Source organism: Acomys minous, assembly GCF_964271855.1.
Source record: "Acomys minous genome assembly, chromosome: 17".
In the NCBI taxonomy this organism is placed as follows: domain Eukaryota; kingdom Metazoa; phylum Chordata; class Mammalia; order Rodentia; family Muridae; genus Acomys; species Acomys minous.
In genome coordinates, this window is record NC_140500.1 from 71150383 (window position 1) to 71161993 (window position 11611).

Below are 11611 nucleotides of genomic sequence, written 5' to 3' on the forward strand. Positions count from 1 at the left end.
TGGTTGGTGTTTGGTTTTGGTTTTGATTTTTCAAGACAGGGTTTCTCTGTTTTAGCCCTGGCTGCCCTGGAACTCACTCTATAGACCAGGCTGGCCTCGAACTCACAGAGATCTGCCTGCCTCTGCCTCCCAAGTGCTGGGATTAAAGGCGTGCTGGGGTTGTGTAGTTTTAAGGCATTACTAGGGGGCTGGAGAGGGAGCTCAGTTGCTAAGAGTTCAGTTCCCAGCACCCACACCTGGAACTGCCTGTAACTCACCAGAGCACCTAACCCCTCTGCTCTCATGCAGGGATAGACACACACACACACACACACACACACACACACACACACACACACTTAAAAATAGTAACAGTAAAAAAAAATTTTTTTTTAAAGATCTAATTAGGAAAAACCCAAAAGTGTCTCAAAATGTTTCCGGGATTCTAAATTTATTAGGGCCTTTAAATAATAAAAGACTGGTATTTGTTGGAGGAGCTAAGATTTCCTCCTTGGCACGGCTGTTTCTTCTCGGGTGGGAAAGAATGTCCGTTTTCTTGGTGCTCTGTTATTGTTCTCTCTTGACAAACTCTGTCCGGAGAAGAGCAGATTTTCTCTGGCCGAGAGCCACGTGTGGTGGAAAAACCCTTTACTCTAGGCCCCTCCTGGTCCATCTGACAATCTTCTGACAACCGATCAGGGTCACCAAGCCCCATGGTGACCTTTGGGAGGAAATGTAGGACTGAGGAATGTCAGAAAGAAAGGAGGGGCTGGTGAGTGAGCCACCGGCCTGGGACACTGCTAAGGTGCCCTTCCTGTACTGTTTGCACTCCTCCCACAGCCTAAGGTCAGCTTCTTCAGGGCCAAAGCCAGGAGGAGCACATATTCCCCTAGGGCTAACCTTGGAGATTTCAAAGACTTTAATTATGTGCATGCGTGTGTATGCATGTGTGTTCACATACCAACAGAGGCCAGAAGAGGGCGTTCAGCTCTCTCTAGCGCTGCAGTTACAGGTGCAGGGACCTGAACTTCCCGTCCACGTCAAGAGCAGCAGGTGCTCTTAACTGCTGACTCATCTCTCCAGCCTCATTTATTGGGGGGTTTTAGTGCTTTCTTCTCACCAGGATGGCCCTGGGGACAAAGGTTGTCAAGCAAGGTATTTTCATTGGTACATTAGTTTCGTTTCGTTTCTTTGTTTTGTTTTGTTTTAATTTTATTTTCTTGAGACAGGGTTTCTCTGTGTAGTCTTGGCTGTCCTGGACTTGCTTTGTAGACCAGGCTGTCCTCGAACTCACAGCAATCCACCTGCCTCTGCCTCCGGAGTGCTGGGATTAAAGGCATGCGCCACCACCGCCTAGCAGTACATCCGTTTCTATCTGAGTAAAGCTGATTTAAGTCCCTGAGAACTGGAATTACTTCTTTGAGACATAAAAAGGTGGTTTCTGACAATTTAGGAGGGTTGGTTGACCCTTCCTTTCTCCTTCTTGACAACTTAGACGCTTCCTCCGCCCCCACCCCTGCCCGGTTGCTTTAAACTTAAGCTATTGTTTGGGAGGAGACAGGGAGGGCCGAGAGGGCGGCCGCCTACCTGCGGAAACCTGCAGTTACGTGTGGCAGGAGCCGGAGAGGCTGGAGTGGCGGGATGGGCGGGAGGCGGGCAGAAAGTTGGAGTAAGCAGGAAGTGAGTTGAAGCTGTGGCTGCCTCGGGTGGAAACAGACTAGGCGAGGTCTGCTTTGAGAGGCCCAAGTTCTCTGAGACATGGTGAGTGACGCGGGGGTTAGGGAAAGAGAGATTTAGAGGGGCTCGTGCCTGGGGTGGGGGGCTGCCTGTGTCGAGCCAGGTGAGCCGGCGGCGGTCGCAGGGCTGGCCGCGCTGGGCCAGCGCTGCCTCTGCCTCCTTACTTTTGACAACTTGTCTACAAATAGCTCTGCCCTCCCGGCCAGGCGTTCCTGACACTTCTCCACCGCCTTCTTCCCTTGGCCCCGGTGCTGGATCGGATCAGGGTTTCGGTGGGGGCACTGGGGGACCCAAATTCCAAGCCGAGCTGCTGCGCCGCGCCCTCCCCCTCCTCCCGTTTCCTCCAGCTGGGCCTGCGCCCGGTGTTGTGACATTACCGGGCCACAAGTGTTCTTGCTCTCCCGGGGCTCAGATTCCAGCCCAGGTGACGGCAGTTCTCCCCCTTACCCTCGCACTACGTCTACGCAGACACCTAGGAGAGCTGCCTGGCCACCTAGAGCAGCCCGGTTTCTAGAAACATTAGCAACAGTCCCAAGGATTTGTAAAGCCGGCCAGGCGGCTGGTTCGCCCTGATAATCTAGCCTTAGCCCACACCCATGGCCGATACCTGCGGGCCCCTGGGTCCCAAAGGGAGCAGCTCATTCCTTTCCCCTCCTAGTTCAAAAAGCCTTATCTAGAGGCTTCCTGGATAGAGAGACCGCAGGCAGGGAGGACTTTTATTAATATCTACATAAACAGGAGGTGGCGTGGGGCCTACACCAGGCGATAAATTCTGGGGAAAGCAGAAGTGTGTGGTCCAACGGCACATGATGCCTCCTGGGGGGGGGGGGGGCACAGCCACCGAACCGCGATTACACTGCCCACTAGGCCAGAACCAGAGCTCACCAACAGCTGTCTGGAGAGGCACTTGGGTTGGGCCAGCCAAGCGTGTCCTACTCCTGGCCAGCCCCCGCACTTTTAGGGAGAACCTACTAAGATTAGCAAGATTGAGGCCGTGGGGACTAGTTAATAGCCCCTGGCTGTGCTTCGCCACATGTGTCACCTCCTTGACCCTCTGGAGAGTTCAAATAAGGAGTAGTTGGTGTGCTGTTTTTGCTTGTCAGAAACCATGAAACACCCCCCACCCTGACCTCCAAAAAAAAAAAAAAAAAAAAAAGGCGGATGACAATCCAGAACAAATCTCATCTTCAGGGACTTAAGAATACACTTATATGGCAGCCAAGATGGCTTGGCAGGTAAAGGGGCTTACAGCGCAAGCCAGCCAGCCTGTGCTCAGTACCCCTCACTCCTGTCTACCCCACTGTAGGAGGCAATCCACGCATGAGAGCTGTCCTCTGACCTCCACATGTGTGCTGCGGCATACAGGCGCACTTTCCATCCCACACCTACTGATAACACAACACACACGCACGCACGCACACGCATGCACGCACGCACGCACATACGCAGTGCACTAAGGATGTGGTAGAGTTGTGTACCTGGCATGCATGAAGCTCAGGTTTCATTCCCCCAGCACCTCATAAACCAGGGCTGATGGCGCACACCTGTAAATCTCAGCACAGCGTAAGGAGAGACAGGAAGACCAGATGTTCAGGGTCATCCAATTTAGGAAGTTGGAGGCCTGCCTAGGCTGTATGAGGCTCTGTCTCAAATACATGAATAAACGAATAAATAAATAAATAAATAAGGGGCTGGAGAGATGGCTCAGTGGTTAAGAGCACTGACTGCTCTTCCAGAGGTTCTGAGTTCAATTCCCAGCAACCACGTGGTGACTCAACCACCTATAATGATATCTGGTGCCCTCTTCTGGTGTACAGGTGTACATGCAAGCAGAAAACTGTGTATGTAATAAATAAATCTTTAAAAATCAATAAATAAATAAATAAAGCTGGGGAGATGGCTCAGTAGGTGAAGTGCTTGCCACATAAACATGGAGATTTAAGATGGATTCCCCAGACTCATGTATTAAAAAAAAATCCAGGTGAGATGGCTCAAGCACTGGGCATGAAGACTCCCAGTTCTAGCATGGTGGTAGAGTAGGCTGGTCCCTGGGGCTTACTGCCCAGCCTGACCTGAGAGTGCCAGGCCAATGAGAGAGCCAGCCTCAGAAAAAACCAAGAGAGTGGCTCCTGAGGCCTGACACCTGACCACCCGAGGCCGATCTGGCCTCCACCTGCTGGATTATACACATGTGCGTGAACTCACGTGAACATTTACATAGAACGTTCTCCCTGTGAGCGCCTGAAGTATTAGAAATGGCTAAAATCCACGTTAGTTCTTCTAACCCCCACTGGCCGACATCCCCTGCTGCTCGGCCTAATTAACCCCTCTACTGCCGTCCAGGAGGAGGCCAGCGGGGGTGCCGGAAATGACCGCGTCAGGAACCTGCAGAGTGAGGTGGAGGGAGTCAAGAACATCATGACCCAGAATGTGGAGCGGATCTTGGCCCGAGGGGAAAACTTGGACCATCTCCGAAACAAGACAGAGGACTTGGAAGCCACGGTGAGGAGGGGCAGCAAACTGGGGGGGGGGGGGGGGGGAAATCTCCTGGGGAGAGAGAAACTTCGGCTATGGGGGGTGGGGTGGGGGGGGAGCAAAGTGATGAGAGGGATGGCACTTTGGGGGAGGGATTGTTGAATCTCCACCTCCGGTTCCTCGCTATTCAGCTGGTTGGCAGGGAGCCAGGCAGTGGGTCCATTGGGGCTTGAGTGAGGTGAGGGGACCAGCTCCAGAGCCAGTTCCAAGGGAGTTCAGTCAACTTCAGCATTCCCTAGCCTTCCTTGGGGTATGAAACTGAATTTTCTTCCCTTTTTTTTTTCTTTTTTTTGGTTGTTGTTTGTTTGTTTTGGTTTTTTTGAGATAGGGTTTCTCTGTGTAGTCTTGGCTGTCCTAGACTCACTTTGTAGACTAGGCTGGCCTCGAACCACCTCCCTCTGCCTCCAGAGTGCTGGGATTAAAGGCATGTGACACCACCGCCCAGCTTTCTTTTGGTTTTTCAAGACAGGGTTTTAAGCACCGCACACCTTTAATCCCAGCACTTGGGAGGCAGAGGCAGGCGGATCGCTGTGAGTTCAAGGCCAGCCTGGTCTACAAAGTGAGTCCAGCACAGAGAAAAACAAAAACAAAATCAAGACAGCGTTTCTCTGTGTAGCCCTGGCTGTCCTGGACTCACTTCATAGACCAGGCTGGCCTCGAACTCAGAATGATCTCCCTGCCTCTGCTTTCCAAACGGTAGGATTAAAGGCGTGCGCCATCACGCCCAGCCTGATTTTTTTTTTTGAAGCCTGCCCTTGGCAATCATTTGGAGTTGATGCCCCTAAGGCAAAATTATGAGCATTGGGCAACCCTTGGGCTTTTAGCATTTTCCAGAAGTTATGAGGCTGGGAGTGTGTGTGTGTGTGTGTGTGTGTGTGTGTGTGTGTGTGTGTAGGTGCTTAGTCAGCTTTAAAACACAACCAGGAAAAGCAGTGAAATCCTTTGACCTCAGGTTCCCTCTGCCTGCCAAAGGCCAGAAGAATATCTCCTACGTGTCTTGCTTAGACCTTCTCCTCTTTGCAGCGATGGGAGGAAGGAACTCCCACCTCAGGCGAGGCTGGAGCCCCAGCTTCCACGTGTTGTGGAGTGCTCTTGGCTTGCTGGGTCCCGTGAGTGATCTTGGGATCTAGAGCCTCCTTCTGCAGCACGGGCTGCGTATGTGGAGACTTAGTGTCTGAGCTAACTCGGGGGAGCCAGAGGCATCTCCTCACTCGTCCACTCTGCAGTGCCTTGGTTCTTCCTCCAGCTTCTACAGTCCCTAGAAGACAAAGTGTCACAGATCTCCAGGGGCCAGACTGCTTTGCCAATCAAACACGACCCGATTATGAGCACATGTAAAAGACCCCTTGGCGTACAGGCCAAGGCTCCAGAGTTCTTGACTGAAATTCAATGGGTTCAGTCCCTGACACTGTATAAACAGGCCATGATGGCACACGCCTGTAATCCCAGCTTTTGGAAGGCAGAGATGAGAGGATCAGAAGTTCAAAGCCAGGCCATCAAGATGGCTCAAAAGAAGGCACTTGCTTCCAAGGCCAAGGAATCCATCTGTGGGATTCACATGGTTGGTGGAAAGAGACTTGATTCCTGAAAAATGATTTCTGACCTGCACTGTGGCATGTGCACACCAGACACATAATCATAAATATAGAAATATAATTTTTGGGCTGGGCGTGGTGGCACACGCCTTTAATCCCAGCACTCGGGAGGCAGAGGCAGGTGGATCGCTGTGAGTTTGAGGCCAGCCTGGTCTACAAAATGAGTCCAGGACAGACAAGGCTATATAGAGAAATCCTGTCTCAAAAATAAATAAATAAAATTTTTTTAAGTTTAGGGTCATCTTTTTGTTTGTTTTTCGAGACAAGGTTTCTCTGTGTAGCCCTGGCTCTCCTGGACTCCTTTTGTGGACCAGGCTGGCCTTGAACTTACAGAGATCCACCTTCCTAGCTCTGGAATTAAAAGTGTGAACCACCACGCCCGGCTAAGGTCATTCTTCTCTACAAGGAATGGAGGTCAGTCTTTGCTATATGAGATCCTGACTAGAAAGAAAGAAAAATAAAAGGAAGGAGCCCTGCCATGCTCAAGGGGAATTCTAGACCAGAACTTGGCTTACAGAGTGCTGTGGGAAGGGTTTTGTCAGGGCAGGAGAGTAGTGCATATCTCAGCAGGCAGAGATAGACAGACCTCTGAAGTTCAGGTCAGCCAGGGATCCATACTGAGACCCTGTCTCAAAAGGAAAACACACAAACAGCAAAAAAACCAAAACAAACCAAACAAAAACCACAGAGATATCTCAGGAGGCAAAGATTCTGCTCAGCAAGCCTGAGCGCATGAGGAAAATTCCCAAGGCACAAGCGTGGAAAGAGAACCAACTCCTGCAAGTTGCTCTCTGTCCACCACATGAGCAGTTTGGTACATGTGGCAATAAGGAAAGGCACAAATAAATGTCATAAAAATATTTTTAGCCAGGCGGTGGTGGCACACGCTTTTAATCCCAGCACTTGGGAGGCAGAGGGAGGCCGATTACTGTGAGTTTGAGGCCAGCCCAGTCTACAAAGTGAGTCCAGGACAGCCAGGGCTACACAGAGAAACCCTATCTTGGGGGAGAAAACAACAACAGCAGCAACAAAAAGAACCTTTCTGTTCCTATTGTAGCAGGAAAGGTTTATTTTATTTTTTTGAAGTAGCTATACTTTACCAGCATCTTTATTTCAGTTTCTTACTTTAATTTCTTCCTTCCTTCCTTCCTTCTTTCTTTTTTCTAGAAACAGGGTTTCTCTGTGTAGCCTTGGCTGTCTTGGACTCACTTTGTAGACCAGGTTGACCTCAGATTCACAGAGATCCACCAGCCTCTGCCTCCCCGGGTGCTGGCATTACAGGCGTGCACTGCCATGCCCGGCTCCTTACTTCAATTTCTAGTGTGAACGTCTACACTATGGCATGCGGGCCTCCATTTGTAAGAGGTACTGGGTCACACACTACCTTGTCTTGTCCCCAACAGTCTGAACACTTCAAGACAACATCGCAGAAGGTGGCCCGGAAGTTCTGGTGGAAGAATGTGAAGATGATTGTCATCATCTGTGTAATTGTTTGCATCATCATCATCTTCATCATCCTCTTTGCCACTGGCACCATCCCCACTTAAGGGTCCCTTTCATCCCGCCCTACTCTTCAGGAGTGACGCTCCCTCCCAATGTGTGCCAAGAGGGACCCTCTCCTGTCCTCCTCCACAGGAATGCTGCTCGCCCCCTGTGAGGGCCCAGAAGCACCTTGACCCCTTGGGAGGAGAGGGCTGGACTGTGGCTGCGTGTCATGGGTCCTGAGAGTGGGTTGGAGAGACCCAGAGGACCCTGCTTGTAGCTGGGAAACTGCTGGTGGCTGGTGGGCAATAAAGACCTTTCAGTATCTCCCAGGGTATGAGGCTCTTTCCTCCTTTGTCTCTCGCTCGCCCTTTGCCCGTCTGTTTCTGTCTTCATAAGGATCCCCTCCCAACTGGTTTCTCCCGACGAGGACCAAGATGGTGCAAAAATAGAGAACACAGGTTTATAAAAGAAAGATGGCAGCTCAGAGGCTTTGCACACCTGGATTACAGATGTGAATCACCATGCCCAGCTAGAATCGATAATTGTCTGTCAATCAGTCTCTCTCTCTCTCTTAAAGGAGTATGAATGAGGAGCCTGCAGAGGCGGGAAGAGGACGTCGACTCCCCTGGAATCAAGCCCAACACGGGTTCTTTTTTTTCTTTTTTTAATGTATACAGCGTTCTGCCTGCCTGTACATCTGCAGGCAGAGGAGGACATCAGATCGCATTATAAATGGTTGTGAGCCACCATGTGGTTGCTGGGAATTGAACTCATGACCTCTGGAAGAGCAGACAGTGCTCTTAACCACTGAGCCATCTCTCCAGCTCCAACAACACAGGTTCTTGGAACCAAACTTGGGTCCTCTGCAAGAGCAGTTTGCACTCATCCCCCTGCCCCCCCCCCCCCGCAACTCCCCTTAGGTAAACATTTAAATGTGTTTATTATTAATTAAAATATAATTACACTGTGTTGCCCCTTCCCTTTCCTCTCTTCAACCACCTGCAACCCATCATCCTACCTTGACTCCTCACATCCATGGCCCCTTTTTCTTTCATTGCTGTTTTATACACACACACACACACACACACACACACACACACACACTGACAACCTGCAGAGTCTGCTCGGTGATGGATGTCTTTATTGCTCTCCACCTTACTATGGAGTGAACCTGCTGGAGGTTGAGCCTGCGGCATAATGCCTGTGAGCTAAGCACTGAGATAAACAGCTCCAGCCCCCACCCTACTGCTTGAGACAGGGTCCCTCACTAGACGGGAGTTCTTCGGTTTGGCTCGGGTGGCTGGCCAGTGAGCTCTAGGGACCAACCTGCCTCCACAGCGCTGAGGTTACAGAACGCATGTCAAGTGTTTGCGTGGGTATGCGGGCGGATCCAAACCCTCGAGCTTTCGAGCTTTCAGAGCAGGCACTTTCCCCACTGAGCCATCTCCTAAGCCCTCCCTCTTTCTTTGTTTTTGTTTTGGGAGGAGAGGGTGAGACGAGGTTTCTCTGTGTAACAGTTCTGGCTGTCCTGGAACTCTCTTTGTAGACCTGGCTGGCCTCAAACTCACAGCGATCTGCCTGCCTCTGCCTCCTGAGTGCTGGGATTATAGGCGTGCGCCACCACGCCCTGCCCTCCTGTCTTTCTTCTTGCCACACTGTTCGTTCTCACAGGTCACAGGAACAAGGGTTTCCTAGACATCTTACTGTAAAGAGAATTAAAACTCCATAGCACTTTCTGGTAGGGCCCAGGATTCAGTGTCCTCCTTGGGTCCTGTCAACGTTCCTTAACTGTTCTCCTGACTAGGTTTACAGAGACCAGGCTGGATCATTCAGGACCTGGTTCAAGACCTCTTGCCACTTCTGCCACGTCTCTTCTATGGCCTTGGGATAACTCAGCCAAAACTGGCAGGAACTAGTCAGCTTACCCTTTGTTGGCTGTTCTGTGTGTTCTGCTTGCCTTTTGTCCACTCTTGCTCTTCTGGGTCTTTATAGAGGCCTGGATCCCAGCTGTTCTGAGCGGAGTGGGGGCGAGCATCTCTCCCGAGTCCCATGGCTAGTCACAGTCAGGGTCACAGGACCAGGCCTGCAGAACAATGAGCTGTCTGTCTCCTCGACCCTTCCCAACCAGGTTCTCCATCACTGCTGCTCTTTCCAGAGCCCGGTCTGACTTGGTTTGTGGGATGGTTCTTGGCTACCTCTGCCCTTTTTTCCTTCACTGCCATTCCAGAATTAGAAACAACCTGTTGTTGGGAGGAAGTGAGGAAAGAGCAGTGTTAAGAGTCAGAACTTTGGGATGAAACAGAGGGAGGGCAGGGAAAGTACCAAACAGCCCCTCTCCTTCTGCTTTGCCATGACTATGTCAACCCTACCCCTCCCACAAGCCCGTTCTGGGGTGCTATGTCCAGCTTGGAAACACTGTCCTTACCTTACAGTGGCTCCACCTCGGGTTGGGGGGAAAGCCCTGACATTTTGGCTGGGAGAGGCCATGTTTGAGATGCCAAGGGCAGCCTGGAAGGTGGAAGATGGGTTTGGCAGTTTCTCCACAGCAGCTCGGGAAGGCTACATGATGCTGGCGCGGCACAGGAGCAGGCCTGCAAGTTTCCCATCAAGAGTTTAGAACCGTGAGAAGCCAGAGCTGGCACTTCCCGTGAGAAGCTTCTTTCATTTTACATTGGTGTGAAATTCATCTAACATACAATTTGGGGGGGGAGGGCGGGGACAAACTCTCGCTTTGTATCTTTGTAGCCTACTTTAGGCTGTCCTGGAATTTACTGTGTAGCCTAGGCTGGTCTCAAACTTAGTCAATCCTCCTGCCTCATCCTCTTCCTCTACCCCCCCCCCCAAGACTGGGTTTCTCTGTGTAGCCTTGGCTGTCCTGGACTTTTGTGTAGACCAGGCTGGCCTTAAAACTCACGTTGATCCACCTGCCTCCGCCGATTAAAGACATGTGCCACCATGCCCTGTCTGCCTCATACTCTTAAATGCTGGGATTACAGCCATGAGCCACAGTGCCTGCTCAGTTTGTCATTTTGTTTTGTTTGTAGACAGGGTCTCACGGAGCACATGCTGGCCTCAATTTCACTATATAGCAGACCATGACTTTGAGCTTTTGATCCCTTCTCCCACTGGCTTCCCCAGTGCTGGGGTTTCAGGCATCTACCACCAAATCCATTTTGTATGATGCTGGAGATCCAGGGCTCAGTGCATCTTCTATTTTCTACATAAAGATGCTCTGCCTGTATGTGTGACTGTGCACTACAAGCTTGACTGTTGTCCTTGGAGGTCAGAACAGGCATCAGATCCCCTAGAGCTGGAGTGTACTGTAGTGTACACTCCAGTGTACAGTGTACAGTGTACAGACTGTAGTGAACTGACATGTGGGTGCTGAGGATGAAATCTGAGCCCCCGGGAACAGCATCTGGTGCTCCTAACTGCCAAGCCATCTCCTCAGTCCCACATTTTATTTATTATTATTTTTTGTTTTGTTTTTTTTTTTCGAGACAGGGTCTCTCTGTGTAGCCATGGCTGTCTCACACTCACTTTGTAGACCAGGCTGTCCTTGAACTCACAGCGATCTGCCTGCCTCTGCCTCCCGAGTGCTGGGATTAAAGGCCTGCGCCACCACTTCCGGCCTCTTCAGGGCTTTCTATGTAGTTTGTATTTTATTCTTGTCTGAAAGGGACAGTCAGCTTGAGTACCCCTTTGGAAGCTGCCTCTTCTGTTTTTTTGTTGGTTCAAAACTTGGCCTGGCTGCTGTTGCCATCTTTTATTTACAGGCTGGGATCCACCCCAGTCCCTTTAGAGGCTCATCCATCCATCCACCATTGAGACTTTTAGCTCACAGAAACATCTGGAGAATTTTAGCATTTAAAAAATCCCCCTCCTGCAATGTTTGGAGACGGAGGACAAACACTTGCAGGAGCTGGTTCTTTCCGCCATGTGAGTCCCAGGGATGGAACTCAGTCATTAGGTTTGGCATCAAGTGCCTTTATCCACTAAGCCATCTCACCAGCCTCAGCTTATCTTTTTTAAGTGTGCAACTCGCTAACATATAATGTATTCAGAATGCTGCCTGCTCCGTCTGAAAACAATCAAAACTTTGGATGTGTTTTTAATTTTGGGCCATATACACCAAGGTGACAAACACCTCTCCTGGCTTGTTCCAGTCATCTCTTAGGACTTAGCACTCACGGATGCTTGTCGCATGACGACGGAATGACGCCTCCATGGCTAACTCCTAATGCAGCCCCAGATCCAAGAGACATCGTTCCCCAATTCAC

The 11611-nt window shown here is 50.7% G+C and overlaps 1 protein-coding gene across 1 annotated transcript; it reads left to right on the forward strand.

The window, feature by feature from the left end:
• Positions 1-1595: 1595 nt before the first annotated feature.
• On the forward strand, positions 1596-7663 carry VAMP8 (vesicle associated membrane protein 8). The gene is made up of 3 exons (XM_084766574.1): positions 1596-1740; positions 4060-4218; positions 7250-7663. Exons 1-3 carry the CDS (start codon positions 1738-1740, stop codon positions 7391-7393), a joined length of 306 nt encoding a protein of 101 aa, XP_084622700.1. The 5' UTR covers positions 1596-1737; the 3' UTR covers positions 7394-7663.
• Positions 7664-11611: the final 3948 nt, after the last annotated feature.